At 48.3% G+C, this 15765-nt stretch overlaps 1 protein-coding gene across 1 annotated transcript; it reads left to right on the forward strand.

Moving 5' to 3' along the window:
* The first annotated feature begins 8776 nt into the window (after positions 1–8776).
* Positions 8777–10630, forward strand: LOC129388076 (solute carrier family 22 member 7-like). Its single transcript, XM_055078101.1, has one exon. The coding sequence runs from the start codon at positions 8777–8779 to the stop codon at positions 10628–10630; it is 1854 nt and encodes a 617-aa protein (XP_054934076.1).
* Positions 10631–15765: the final 5135 nt, after the last annotated feature.

The raw sequence follows: 15765 nt of genomic DNA on the forward strand, positions 1-15765 counted from the left end.
TCGCCCCGTTCAACTGCTGTCTCCGCGATGGCGATCGAACCCGCGACATAGAGCTCACCATCGCAACGACCAGAGCCAGAAAGCTGTACCGCAACGAGAATGGCCAATCTGTGAGTGTGGCATCTCCATAACCTTTACAATACGAAAGTTTCTTCTAATGTATAGACGTAAAGTAGGAATGACAAAATGCTGCAGTTTTCAGTTGCATTGCATACAGAAATTCACCGTGCCCTTCAGAGAAAACATCAGGATATATAGTTAGCGAAAATCCTCTTGGAAGAAATATGCCTCCTTTAAGCCGATGCAAATTTACACTGCTTACTGTTGAATGCTGCACTATTGATTATCTACACGGAAGAAATTGTTATTGCTCAAAGTTTGGACGCTAATATCAAGGGTCGTTATAGTAAGCCGCAATTGCTGCTCTGCCTTCCTTCTCGAATATGTCAGAAATTCTCTCTTAATTTTTTAAGCAGGGAAGGCGCAGTAGCTCTAGCCAAGGGTTTCGCGGGGGGCGCATGCCTTTAATCTAAAGTGTCTCCACGTTATTTGCACGCACTACCGCATGCGAACAGTACACTGGGCCAATCCTGAAGGCATCGCCTCTTTGAGTAGACCAACTCATGACCTAGAATTGTGCAGCAGGAAACCTTTACAAAATGTTGAAAGTGTTCTCTGAAACACGTGGTATAACGGGCGACAGCATTTCTGCTGAAAGCGCCTATGTTTGTTCGACACGAATAGATTTTTATTTTGACTGTCACACAACGTTAAACAAAAGTCTGCAAGGTTATCAATAAAGAAAACAAATACGCTCAGTCAGTCGAGCCGGATTCGAACAAGCGACCTATGGATGTCCTCTTCGGATGAAACCTCTACAGTCCGCCGCTCTAACAACTGAGCTATCGACGGCACGGTGAGAACGCCTCCACCGGCTTGTCTGGGCTGCACAACAACGTGGCCGAGTAACGGCATAATTGAGGCCAGGCACGTGGCACGCAGTGCGAAGGTGTCTTTTGAATGGCAGCGTTTGTGCTTGAGCAGAAAAGAGCGATTGCGCGCCTTCTATGCGCCTTCCTTCTTTTGTAATCGAGGCGTGTTGTCGCTAACTGCTAAAACCACACGATTAAACGTAGTATAAACGCGAGTGTTGGTTGAGTTTCTTCAACGAGTGCCTCGTTCTCAATATGGATGATTGACCAAGTATATAGGCTCATTCTTGAATATAAATGGTCGAATCTAAAAAGAAACCCTAATATGAAATTTCTTATATATCAAGACAAGAGAATGAGCTTAAATTTTAAAATATTCGAGAATTTACCAAGGAAGTCGTCCTGGTTTATTTATGAACCTCACAGCAGCTGCAACAACATCCGTATAATAATGTCCTTGAGAGGAGGCTTTGAAATATAAAATATAGGGAACGGCTAGATTCGATCCACTACAGTGAGATCGTCCCACTGAAGTATGCTTTCTTAATCGAGAGAAAGGGCGTAATGACAAGAAGTATTCTACCGTCTCATCCTCACCACAATAAGGAGGAGGGCGCTAGACCAGATATATGCAGAGAATAGATTAATGAAGATATTCGACAGATGAATTTGGTAAATAGGCGACGGTTTTGATTACTGTCGTCTACTTTCTCCGCTCCTTCTAAATCTTCAATCAAAAACGCTAACTTGAAAAACGCTAAAAAGAAGAACGCACGCGTCATCCATCTATACACCCATAATGGTTGCCACTGTATACACAATAGGGCAACGAGGATAGACGAGGCAAACTTAGGAATGCTTGCTTAATGCTTGCTTTCACGGAAATGAGTCCTGCTCCTGTTGAACAACAGCTGTAGGCTTTAGCGGGAAAATCTCAAGAAAAAGTGGATTGTACTGGTTTTGTATAGATGACACTCACCGTCCCCACCTGGGAGTACCAGCCCAGATCCAAAAAGTCAATCCTGGAGTTTTGTTCCAGCCACTCCAATTTGATCAAGAATGGCATGGCTCTCTCGAGCCTAAGGAACGCTTTGTGGAAGTCGTGCCTCCACAAAGTAGGCGATAGCATGTCAGGGCAAGTAGCCCGGCTGCAGATGGCGGCGTTCCCACATTCCGTCATATCTTCGTCGGGAAAGAAAATTGCCCGAACGATTAAAGAAGCAGGCAGCGAGAAAGGGCGCACGTGAAGATATAGAGGGACTGAGAAAGAAAAGCTGGCCGTCATCCCTTATGCCCATTGCCTTTCGCATAGGTTGAAAAAGTTAGCGTATGGCTATGGCGCGGATGTCGTTTTGGCTACGGAGAACAAGGTCGCCACCATTTCTTCAGCCGTGCGCAGGCGCAGTGGAAGATCAAGCAGCTCCACTACAGATGTAAGCGATCGGTCTGGTTGCAGTGTTAATCACGAAACGATTTCGTTTTATGCTCAAATTCAATGGTGTACTTAGTGCCTTTCTGGTGTGACAAAACGTATGTGGGCCAAAATTTCCGTTGTCTAAACATTAGGCTGAAGAAGCGTTTGAATTCCACAAAAGAGATTACGCACACACATATTGGAATGCATATAAGAGACTGCAATTCACGAGGTAAATGGACACCCAAGTTTGAAAATACAACAGTCCTTTATAAGCAAGAAGATCGAACAACGAAAGAAGTAGTAGAGGCCCGCTAAATAAATAAAACGGGGGCAGGGTGTGTCAATCATGCTTCCATAGCGCTTCATGACACTGAAATATCTTGTCTTGATACGGCCTAACACGTGGCAATTTTATTGGCGTGCTAACACCGATTTATATTCATCTTTCTCGTATCTTTTTTTCATTTTCCTGCTTTTATGTCGTTTGATGATATCTGATGACATAGGACATGTTGGGCTTATAAAGCTTTTACTTTACGAAGAAACTTTCAGTTGCAAGTACATGCCATGTTCCGTCTTTTCTTGTGCTTTAGCTCGTGCCCCATGCAGTAACTCGCACTCTGAATTTAGCCGTGCTTCGATACCAACTCACCCATTTTTCACTTTTGATCAGTTGTATGCAGTCGTGAGCAACAGTTAGTTGACCAATGATGTCAAGAAAAAGGACTTTTTTTTCTTTGCCGCATAGATAGGCCAGCTGAGGATGTTACACAGCCTATGTGTCTGTTCGTCCATTGGAATTGAAGAATTCCATGTTGCAGAGCTGCGCTCGGCGAGATCTATCTTTGTTGCTTTTTTTTTTTTTTTTTTTTTTTTTGGTCCGGCGGTAGGAGTGCAGGCGGTTGCTGTACCATCGTATTCAATTCAAGTGCAACGCGCGAGACGTGGCCGAAGCTACGCTCCATGAATAAAAAGTGGAGTGGGTGTCCCGGTTGCCGCAATGCGCACACACCCTCCGTTCCGTCACCTGGTTATTACACAGAGTCATAATACATTGGCCCGCCGAGCAGCTATCACTTCATCGGGACAAGCAAAAGAAGAGAAAACGAGAGTAGTATGGACTGTAGACCAGAGGTTCCGCAGTGGTGAAGCAAATTCCGCTAAGGGAGAAGGACGTCCGCGGACGAAAGCTTCTTTGTCACATTTGACCCATCCAAAATGTCCCCAGAGAGATATCTTGGGACTTCCTGATGTGGAATCTTGCCTTTGCGTCACCACAAAATATGGGGCTTTGCGTAAATACTAAGGAGGAACGACGACAACGTGAGCACTTCACACTCGATGACCGCGGACATTCGCTGTCAAAACGCTGCATTAAGGCAGCAGCAGCGAGCGAAGTGACCTTCGTGCTGCCTATCCCTTCAACGCCAACTGCGCGGTGAGAACACAGCGTACGCAAAGCTACGAACCGTCGCCCCAAGTAGAATGCGCCCCCAAACCAGACCGCTTTCAAGATAAAGCCCGCGCGACCACGTGGTCGAAGTAGAACGCCCCCCTCCCTGCGCCGCCGCCGTGCGCCCGACGGAAGTCGACGCGCTTCCTCCCCTGGCGCACGCGATATTGAGACGCAGTCGTCGGCTCGCCGCCGCACGCTTTCACTCGCACACACAGCGTACGCGTCGCGCGAAGACTGTGTTATCACGAGACGAACGCGGTACGTATGCACCGCACAACAAACCGGTAGCAACTGACAGAGTAAGTCAACCCAGCGCGCCTCCGCCTACCTTCCTCTTCCGCGACGCTTGGCCTCGTTTCTCTATCCCCACTTCGCTCAGCGTTACCTAAACATTCCTCTGAGTGGAGTCATTGTGCAGCGCGTACAGCGTGCTCAATTCCTGCTTGCCCCGGCGCAGGATTCTCTTCACCTACGGGCGCCTTGCTCATACGCTTGCTTCGCGGCATCAGACAGACACCACCGATTTCACAAGCTGGCAAGTTCCGCTTGCACGTAGAAAACCGCGCCGTGGGAGACACTACGGTGGTACCGCTGGCGGGGTGGCACCGTTGAGTACGGCACGGTGGCAGTGTGGTAAGGAGAGCGTCCTCGCGTTCTTCGCTCCCGCCAGCCAGCGATTTGAGGCGCTGTCGTTGAGACGTTGCGCCTCTGGTCACAGCGTCTGCGATCAGAGGCGGTGGCTGACGCTGCACGGGTTTCCGAATGCGTTTCTTGAGGAAGTGGCACTCGAAGCACCGGTTGCCATGGCTTCCGCGTACAGGTAAGGCATGGTGGCAAAGAGGAGCGCCGCCCACAACAGTGTTCAGTATATTGCCGGAAATAACCACCTCCCTCCGCCTGCTTAACATGTTCTTGAAAAGTGCTTGGGGTTGGTTCTTATATTTTTATCGTTATCCACAATTGCAAACTTTAAGGCAGCGCAACTTCAGGCATATATGCGTGTCAGTCATTGTGTTCAGAGTGTTGCTTTAACGAATTTTATTCTCAGATTTCAGTGTTGTGGTTGTCCATAGTGCCCATTAAATTTGAGAAGAAACGAGCAGACAAACCGGAGCCAGCGTGCAAGCCCAGGCGCCCTCCTCGTTCACTTGCTTCGCGGCTTTACACAGACACCGCCGATTTCACGACCTGGCCAGTTAAGATCGCGCGCTAAATGCATGCAAAGTGCTGTGCTGTTGGTGCTGAAAACTGGCACGTAGCAGTTTCGGCCTTTCCTATTGTATGCCCATAGGCTAGAAATATTCTCCTGTTGAAAAAGTTATGCAGATCCCACACTCACACATTCACCCTTCTCGTTGCTGAAGCTTTCTAGCTCTGGTTGCTCGCGCTGTTGAGCTCTATGTCACGGGTTTGATCCCCGTCACGGAGATAGCAGTTAAATGGCGTGGGTAGTGAAAAACGCTCTTTAGCTTCACGTTAAGGTACCTTATGTGGTCGCAATAATGCTACTGTCATTTATTTTAGTCCGTGCTTCGCAATCCCTGGTTTTGGGGCGTGATACCACAACATTTCCTAATAATATCCCTCGTTGCAGTGGACACGTGTTTTGAGCGTTTCGCTGTAGCGAGGAACATGATTAGTTATTCCTTATACTCGCAAAGAATTGAAGCTCGAAACCACAAGTACTTACTCGATTGCTTTCTCGGTAAGTCTTAAAAAGAGAAAACAATTGGAGGATGCTTAAGCTTCACCTTTAGGAGTGCAACGCGACAGCATTCGAAGATCCCGAACTGCTACTCACGCTTCCAAGCAACTGCAGCTTATATAACCGCAATGTTTACCGGGAAACGCTGGTGGTGAACGCCACGCACTAAGGCGAACTCTCTGGTAGAAACACGGCCTTTTGCGTGGGCCGGTACTGGAGGTTTTGCACAGCCGCGCGAAATCTCAAACGGCAGCTCGATAAAAGGTCTGTGTACGCGTTTCCGTATAACAAAATTAATTTCTCTCGTATACTCAAATGAAAATCCGACGCTATCATGTCTGTAGGTTGCGTGTAAGTCGTACTTTACTAATTTTCTGACGCATTTTGCTCAGAGAAATTCAATAAGTTCAATAACGCCTCTGCGCCACGTGGAGGACCTGTGTGGTTCGAGAGTAGTTTTCTCTCATAGACAACACCGCCGGCGCCGACAGCGGATTTTCTGAAACACAGGCCCTTAACGCTATGACATCAAAATTTTGTGGCAGTATATCCTTGGGTATTCCATTACATTTTAACCGAATAAGGCAATTTCTCTCCGAATTAGAAAAAAAAATTCATTGCAGGTGCTGGGTATCGATCAAAGTACCTCTCGCACGCTAAGCGAGCGAGCGCTCTACCATCCGAGCTACACCGCCGACAAGCAATACCGGTAACGTAACGGCTTTTCACTCCGTACCGCTTTTCGCGTAAAACTACGTCAAGCGGAGAGACCGGAGACTTCCGGAGGCAACGGGTTCGCACTTTAATGACGTGCTATATTCGAATCACTTTTACGGGCGAGAGATGTCAGTGAGAGATGCGGACCGGATGAAGCTTACTCCCCTATGAATAAATCTGCAAACATTTGCGCGTAAGTCCATGGAGCGGAAAGGAGGCTTCATTCGTGTGGCCACTTAAAGGCGCGGTCCAAATCTTCTTCCGATGCGTAAGTTTCCCAACAAATACTTATTGATTGATTGATTGATTGATTGATTGATTGATTGATTGATTGATTGATTGATTGATTGATTGATTGATTGATTGATTGATTGATTGATTGATTGATTGATTGATTGATTGATTGATTGATTGATTGATTGATTGATTGATTGATTCTGTTTACAGCCAAAAGCATCAAACGGACTACGTGTATACGCGTAGTGATGGACTGGACAATAACAGTCACTTTCTGGGTTTTCATGCACCTCCTTATCGGTACACGAGCGTTTTCGCATTCCACCCCCTCGCAAACAGTGCCGTTGCAGACCCGAATGGAACTCGCGGCCTCTTTCTCAACAGCACAACGACTACCATACATAGCCACTAGGCCACCGAGCCGGTCACCTAGTGTCACTTTGAAACGCCTTATCCCCCAAAACACGTCATTTGCTTCGGACGCATTGGACGTGTGTGTGCTCTTGCCGGTCCGCGCAAGTGGACACCTCAAAACGTCTTTTTCGCACGGGTCGATACCTTAGACTCACGCGACCATCCAATCTATGGGTGAGAAGGAGGAAGGTTAGCGTTGAATTTTGCTGTCGGTCACCAACTTCAGCTCCCCCTACCCGGCTGGCTCCTCCTTATCACGAGTCTGCCTTGGAATACGAGCACAAGACCACTTAAACAATTCAAGAAACTCTGCGACACTTCGCAAAAGCGAGGTCGAAGAAATTAAACGATTCAAATACTCATTAGAGTTGCACGAAATACCGCACTGCCTTCATTCTTTCCTTATTAAAACCTGAATCAATACGATTCCCCTTTAATTTTTTTATATTTATTCATTCTTTTATTCATTCATTCATTTATTTATTTGCATACTCTAAAGGCCCGGAGCCACGATAAAGAGAAGTGGTGAGTAAATACGTAGTAATTGGCAAACATCTCGGAAAGCTTTCGGCGTAGCTGATGACACCGACGAAGACACGAAGGTGGCTCCAGTCGTCGGCGGCCGGTGGTACTAATGCGTGAAAGTAAGCGCTGATGTCGCATGGTCTTCCACTACCAGACCTTCAGTGCGTAATGAAATGTCTAATGGACATAGCAACCAGTCATCTTTAAGGCAAATTTTTGTGCTGTAAACCTCAATGCAGTACAGCCGGCCTACTAACTTCAGCTTTATATATCTCTCTCTCTCTGTTTCTCTCTCTCCCATCATACGGCAGACATACTGATCAAGCATGTCGGCCTGGATCAACATGAATTACGTCAACATGGCCTTTCCTTTTCCCACTTTACCCTACGCAGAGTAGCAGGCCCCAGGCAAAGCTTTACCGAACGTCTTCTCTGCTGTCTCACATTAGGAATGTTCCCTCATCCCTCTTGGCTGCTGGGTATGTGTACGATTTCGTTCGGTCTCCGAATAGGTAATTTGCGAGTAGGCCGCTTGGGCCATTTCGTATGTGCCACTGGGTATGAATAGACATGTGCAAGAATAGACAACTTGGGTCCCTGAATATGTGCAACTGGGCATGTGTCGCTGGGTATGTGCCCGAATATTCCGCTTCGCCCATTCGGTATGGGTAAATGCAAATGCGAAACTAAGTATGTGAACATCCCCCAGAATGGGTATGCGCCACTGTGCAGGTTCCCGGATAGACAAGCAAAAGAGGAGCCGAGGGGTTACTTATCGCCAGCATAAAATTTGAGGGGTCAGCTACAGAGAAGCGGAAAAGCCCGCATCAATAACAGTCGAGTGTGAAAAGAGTAGTGTAATTAATGGGGCAATAGCGCTCATTCAGTGTGGATCGTTGAGCAATAGAAACGTGAAGATGTCCTTACCAGAAAATTGAGCGAATCGACTACAGAGAAGGGAAAAATTAGACAAGACCGCGTGTCCCTACACATCGCTTCAGTTCTATTCGCATGAACGTCTGCATTAATCATGAAAGGAGCTCCAACGGATATTTTTTTAGACAATCATGGGATAGTTCTTAGATAGCAGCACACCAGACTAATAGGACAGGTTACTATGATAAACATGGTAATCTAATTATTAACGGATAAAGTGAAATCAGCAATCTTTGGTCGCCAAGTAGTAAACGGAGATGCCAACGCCGTGCAAAGGCGCGCGACAACGTGACAGGTTGTATAGTGCATGCGCTGAAGCAGAAGAAGAAGAAGCCTTCTTTTCGGCAGGTCCGCACAGCTGGCGTTTAGTGAAAATCTTCAATTCCAATACTGTTCAAGACTGCTAAGCCCGGCGAGCCTCACCTGAGAACTGGGCGATGGACGTCCTTCTACCCCACCGACTGGCCGGCGCCGATCTCCGAACAAGCGAGTCGTTTGACTGCGAGGAAGCGTTTGGTCACGGCCCTTTCCAGAAGAGGATGCTCGTCCTCATTCTTCTAGGAGTCTTCTCGGTTAATTGCCATACCTTGGTGATTTCCCTTATCACCGGTGACGTCGACCATTGGTGCAAGCCGCTCGCTGGTTTCAACATCTCTGCAGCCGATTGGAAGAATGTTGCCATACCGATCGAGGCCGATGGACGCTTCAGCCGCTGCCGCGTTTACGAACGCTGCAAGCCACCCGCCCAGCACGGCGATTCCGCTGAGCCTCGCAAGATCGGCGCTGTTCTAACCGGGGCCGACGAGTGGTACAACCGATGTGTACAGAACACCAGCGACACACGCGTCGTGCCCTGTAAAGAGTGGGACTACGACGTTAGATCGGCCGAGGCCAGTGCGGTGAGCTCTTGGAACATGGTGTGCGACCAACGTTTGCTGCCGGCCATCCTAGTCGCCCTGCAGAACGCCGGAGGCATAGTTTCCCTTATCCTAGCCGGAGCCTTCGTAGACTACGTCGGAAGGAGAGTCATGCTACTGTCCTCCGCCGCAGCGGTAGTCACCTGCACGGTGTGCACCTTTGCGGCAACAACTTACGTGCGCTACGCTGTGCTGCGCATCCTTACCGGGGCCATTGTCGCTGTACACACGATTTTTACCTGCATCATACCGTTCGAGGTGATGACGCACGCGCACAGGCCGCAGCAAGTGCTCCTCCTGGCGGCTCTGGGCCTGACGTTATGTGAGGTTTGGAGTGTCATCCTCAAACCCATGGTCATCGACTGGCGTCTGAAGCAGGTCGTGTTCCTGGCCCCGACGGCTCTCCTGCTCCCGGCTTTGTCTATTGCCCGAGAGTCACCTCGTTGGCTCGTCGCGAAAGGAAGACTGGACGCGGCAGAAGCACTCATGATGGAGGCTGCCGGTACCAACAATGTCCCACTTCCAGTCACGGCCTGTCTCGTGGAGAAGCTGAGAGAACAGATCAAGAGCCACGCAAGTCGCGATGGTGCGGACATGGAAGGCTTGGTCGACTATCGCTCCCTCCGGCGTCGAGCGTTGGCGATGTTTGCCGTTTGCTTCTCCATATCTTTTGTTTTTTACCTCGATGCCTTCTCGACGGCGCAGTACAACGAATTTTGGATCCCCTGCCTCACGGTTGTCGTCACAATGGCCACGTACGCGGGGATGCACTTCCTGATGACCGGCGTCGCCCTCGTCAAAGTTCTCAGCATCTGCTTCCTGTTGACGGGCTTCATACAATGCGCGCTGAGTGTGGCGGTGGGCGCTGGATTCGTCATGATCAGCAAGGCCTTACTCGTGCTCTCCAAGGGCGTCTCTAACGTAATTTTTGTACATTGTTTCACCTACGTCCTGGAACTCTTTCCATCGGCAGTCCGCGCCGGTGTCGCATGCTGGGCGTTCGCCTTCGGGCGTATCGCGGCCATGTGCGCGGCAATGACCATCGTCCTGAAGCCAGCCGGACACGAAGACGTGGTATTCGCCGTGGCGGGACTTTTCCTCTTCGTCTCCCTTCTCGTCATCCGCGCCCTGCCACCCACGACAGTGGTCGAAGAAGCACGAATCGTGGCCAGGCGCGCATCAGACTCCACCAGGATCTCCATGGATCACATGAAACGAACCCTCGTACAGAGGATGGTACGCAAGAAGCCCAAGACCGGAAGCATGGAGAGCTCCAAGTCATCCAGCAGGAAGAGTGGTAGGAGTGGTGGCAGCAAAACGCCTGGAAGTTCTAAAGTGTCTCGTCGATTTAAAACCGAGCAAGCGCCGGAATGAAGCCACTGGAAGCTTAGTATCAAGTGACTGGGCATGGTGTCGTGTTGGCGGCTTCGAAAAGTCGCTTCTTGGATTCGTGTCTGCTATAATCATGCTTTTAAATGTTCTTTTGCACTTAGCCCAGTGAAAAACAGGAACTTTCTTATGTTCTAACCTCCTATCTGTGTTGTCTGCACAGAGTATCCTTCTTTGTTTCGTGCGCATTTTTTTTTACCTGGCAAATATAATTTCCATCATTTTGTTAGATAAACATTGGCTCTTTGAAAGTTTATGTGTGCCCTCGACCGCGAGACTACTCAATCTTACCTCAGAAGTCCAGGCTGCAAATTTGGAATGGAAAAAAAGGAGCATAATTTTTTGCATTGCGAATATATACATAAACGCATGCATACCTCCTTTAATGTCCACGCGCACGTTTAATATATATGCGCACTCCACTGACCAATATTACTTGGAGTAGGGATTGCCCCGATAGAGGCGACTTTGTTCCTCGGCCTACGAAGGTAACTTGAAATTGAAAACTAGAGTCCAAACTGATTTCCACAATGGTCGGACTACCACCGCGCTATAGTTCCCCTAGTTACTTAAATATGAAACTGTTGCGCACCGAGTTATGCAATGAGATGCAGTGAAGAAGGTGCGGAGCTCATGTTTGTAGCCAGGCGCTTTCGAAATTAATGAAACCACGAATGAAATGCAAGGTCCGTACGCAACCGCGTGTTGTTTAAGAAGAGTAAGCGTATTAAGCATTTTCTCCACCGGTCGCTTTTAACAACCATGGAACAATGATAAATAAGATCGTCCCCTTGTTCTTGCCTGTACGTATTGTTGCATCATGGTACATAAATAATGCACGTTTTATTGCCCTATTTGCCTTTGTAACCAGTACGCTGACTACTATGGCCAACATTTTGAATACAGCGAGTGCACCGGAACTTTTGTTAAATTTTCTTTCGAGACAGTCGCACCGCCAGATAGCAAACAATTAGCTGCTTCATTTGGTTTATTTATTCACTTATTTATTTTATTTATTTATTTAGTTATTTATGCGCGGATCGTTTTCTTTGGCTTTTAACCCATTTTCTGGGTCAACGGGCTTTTTCCGCTGATGGCTCGTGGTCTCACGGTACCGTGTTGCAGTACACGTTCAACGTCGAAAGTTCTTTTGAGGGCAACTCCGGCGATATTATTTTTACTGCAACAGGGTTACGGCAATTTCATGTTCCTGAGACCTTCCTGTCTAGTATGACGTATCAGATAGTGGAATTTATTAGCAAATTGGAAACTAACTTTATATAAGCAAAACAGCGCAACAACAAAATTTACATCTGGCCGAGCATTCGAGCGAACCCCTTCATGTGACGTAAATGTTAGTCAACGAAAACGGCGAAGGGCAGAGACGCTCAGCCGATTCGTGACCGTGCCGGACCATTGCCACAAGGTCTTCGGGTGACAATGTCAGCCGCACCAGCTTTTCGGAGCTGTCTGACAGTGACAGCTCCTATTCCGATGAAATCGACAGCCATGAATCGTCGTTCGCCTTCGACATGCCGCCAAACCACCAGCGTCAAGCGCAACCCATCGCACCGCGATGCAACACAAATACCTAGGGTAAGCCCTAACCACTGATTTGATGCGGGCTGCTTGCTATCTTAGGCGTTTTACCCCCTTCCCCGGGAATGGTTTCGGTGCGCCTTTTTTCATGTTCCTGCACGCGTCATTTTTTACGCGCTAGTGCAATGTCCCCTTATACGTATAGCTCAGGATCGTCGAATCAACTACGCCGTCCTCACTCGTCTGCGCGTGACGTCATTTCCGTCATAACAAAATGCAGTCAGTAACTGAGAGGAGGCGAGGCAAGTGGTCCGAGGCGACTGATGAAATCGATTTGTGAAACATCCGTGACACTCTGCCGCCTGCTGTTATTGAAGGAATTACGGAAGTGTGCAGAGAAACACACCCGTCCGTTGACCTTTTATATGCACGGCTTCTTGTTCGAGAGCTTCGTGGTGTCCGAAGTTTTAGACGCCACGCTCCCCCTTGGCGCGCTGTTTCGCGTTTCTGCGCCGCCTGTGCTAGAATGTACTAGAAAATACTGGGAGAGTGGCGGGATCGACGCGCGAAAATATGGACAGAGCGTGAAGCCCTTGCTGCGAGCAGCCGCCGGAGGCTGTGCTTGGGTGAACCCGTGGGCTTTCTCTCCTCAAATAAGCGGCGGGCATGAGATACACGCGTGCTTTCGCCATTAACGCGATAACACCGGTGACGTTAAAATCGTACGACGCTGCAAAGTAATCCTGGAGGGACTAGCCACGGGAAAGTACGCGTTTGCTTCTTACGTGATGATTTATATCTTTCCCTTCCACGAGTGCAACTTTCCCATCACATTGGTCGTGTCGCGACTCACCATTCTGAAAGCCCCGATTCAGTGTGCCACGTGACTCGTGTCTCGCGAATTCGGGAGTGACCTGGCGCTAGCCCTGCCAGCTCCAACTGCGGCATGGGTTTCCATAAGACGTGGGTTCTCCTTGTTTCGTGTGTCGTGTTGCGTGGCTGTTCAACACTGAAGTAAATGGCTTACCCATCTGCGACACACCTGTCGAGTGTTCCTTCGCCAGGAAGAACGGACTACCTGTCGACAAGGTCATTTTGGGGGTGACAATGAGGCGGTGATAACGAGACGGAGGTAGAGTACGCCCCTTTCGGGCCACAAAGAATAGGTAAGAGTTTGAGCTCTGGGGAAAACGGAAGAATGCGCCCCTCATTCAAACATAGTGGTATGCAGCGGCCACGTCTGATGAAGCGCTGCTGACGTCAGTTGCTTTTTCTCCGGTCAACAGAAGCGGGCTACGCTGAAGAACGCTGACCTCCAACTGAGGGAAGGGAAGAGCCAAAAGTGGTCGCCTCGGAGATTTTCAAGAACCAAGACAGCGGTTCGTCTCCTGAAGCTAATAGCACCCACCGGCCGGGCGTCCGATGATTGCTTTCATTTTATTCTCCCTTCTGGGTTATTAAAACAGCCCCGATACGCAGCTTAATATGTCATGTCATCTGAAGCCTTCACCTTGTTCTAACTAAAACGTTCCAATTTTTGCAACGCAACGTCGTCATCTCTACTTGGTCGCCTTGTACGTCTGGCTAATGGCACGTTTAGCTGTGACCCCTACCATTTAATCAACGCCGGATGGGTATCCACCATCCCAACAATCCACATTCGTTGCGCGCGCAGTTATACGTAAGCGGGATATTATAAAAGAGTAATCAGTGGTCTGATCAACGTGAGGCATGACGTAATGTATGATGGGAGAAATTGGGACGACGAGCACAACCAGCCCAACGTAGCAGATGTGTTTATAGCGAGCGTCTAGTTCACGTTGTCACTTGGCCCTTCATTTTTTTTTCTCTCTCTTTTCGTCAGGACCGAAACACCGCTATAATGCAGCCCTAAGTGCCGCTTAGGTGTCATAAATGCGTTTGCTAATTAAAAAGAACACCCTATCGACGTTGTTAAAAAAAGCTTGTAGAAACTAGACCGATCGTTTGAAATTGAATTTTCGAAAGTGCTGCCCTATGAGTTACGCTGGTGCATTGAAGCAAGGTTGAACAGATTGCCGAAGTGGCAATGTCCGAAATTCTTGGGTATGCTTTGAGCCAGCTCTTTGATCAGCTGTATTGGGATTTCCATCTGGTCCTACTGTCGTGGTAGAGATGTCTCATCTCTTCTGTTTATGTAAAGGCTTTCTAAGTTAATTTTTTAATCGCTCGGGCTTCTCTGTTCCTGGAGCTGGTTCAGCCTGAACTACGATTTGTTGCTTGCCGAAGTTATCACCAATAACCTGTTGTCCATGTTATCGCCGAACCTTGTGCATTCACACTGTATTCGCGAGACGAATAGGTTTGCCAATTCTGGAAGGTACGCAAGGCACGAGCGATTGTACCCACTGAGTGTGTATCCGAAAAGACATGTTGGCCCATTCCGTATGTGTAATGGGCACGTAGCACTGGGTATTTAAAAAAATAGACAATATGGGCCACTGCAAAGTGGAATTTCAGTGCAATTGGCATTCTTTCAGAACTAAAGGCATTCTTCAGTATGTCGGCCTGGATCGAACATCCTTTGCGTCAACTTGGTCTTTACTCTTCTTACCTTTCCCTTCGCAGAGTAGCAGGCCACACACAAAGCTTTTTCTGCCGGCCTCTCTGCTTTCTCACATTAGGAATGTTCCCTCATCCCTCTTGGCCCCTAGGTATGTGCGCCATTTTGTTATGTCTCCGAATAGGTAATGTTGGAGTAGGCCGCTTGAGACCTTGGGTATGTGCCCCTAGTTATGTGCAAGAATGGATAACTTGGGTCCCTGAATATGTGCAACTGTGCATGTGTCACTGGGTGTGTGCCCGAATAGTCCGCTTTGTCCATTCGGTATGTGCAAATGCAAATGTGAAACCAAGTATGTGAATGTCCTCCACAATGGGTATGTGCCACTGAGTAGGTGCACCGATAGGCAAGCAAAAGAAGAGCCAAGGTGCTACATATCGGCATCATAAAATTTTAGAAGTCAACAACAGAGAAGGGAAAAAGCCAGAATAAAGAACAGCCGCGCGTGAGGAAAGTGGTGAAATGACCCGAATATGACAATAGCGCGAATTGAGCGTGGATGGTTGAGCAGCAAAAAAGTGAAGATGTCCGTACCAGAAAATTGAGCGACATCGACTACATAGGAGGGAAGAATGCAACAAGACAGTCTGTCCCTACCTGGCTTCAGTGTTGTTCGCATGAACGCCTGCATTGATCATGACAGGGGCTCACCGAATATTCTTTTTAAAGAAAATCACGGATTAACATTAAGATAAGAGCAGACCAGACTAGTAGGACAGGTTCCTAGGATAATTATGGTAATCGCTTTATTAAAGGATGAAGCGAAATGAACTATTTTTGGTTCGCCAAGTATAAAGTGGAGATGCAAACGCTGTACAAAGGCGCGCGACACTGTGATAGACTGTGAAGTGCGCGAGCTGATGAAGAAGAAGTGTTCGTTTCGGCCCCTCCGCACCGCTAGCTCTCGTCTCTTTGAATCGTCTCTTTGGATACCGCACAACACTACTAAACCCGAAGAGCGACATCTGAGAACCAGGCG

The sequence above is a fragment of the Dermacentor andersoni genome, chromosome 10, assembly GCF_023375885.2.
Source record: "Dermacentor andersoni chromosome 10, qqDerAnde1_hic_scaffold, whole genome shotgun sequence".
In the NCBI taxonomy this organism is placed as follows: Eukaryota; Metazoa; Arthropoda; class Arachnida; order Ixodida; family Ixodidae; genus Dermacentor; species Dermacentor andersoni.

Bases quoted from the DNA above. Each gene is read 5' to 3' on its own strand.
- LOC129388076 (XM_055078101.1), top strand. From the start codon at position 8,777: ATGGACGTCCTTCTACCCCACCGACTGGCCGGCGCCGATCTCCGAACA.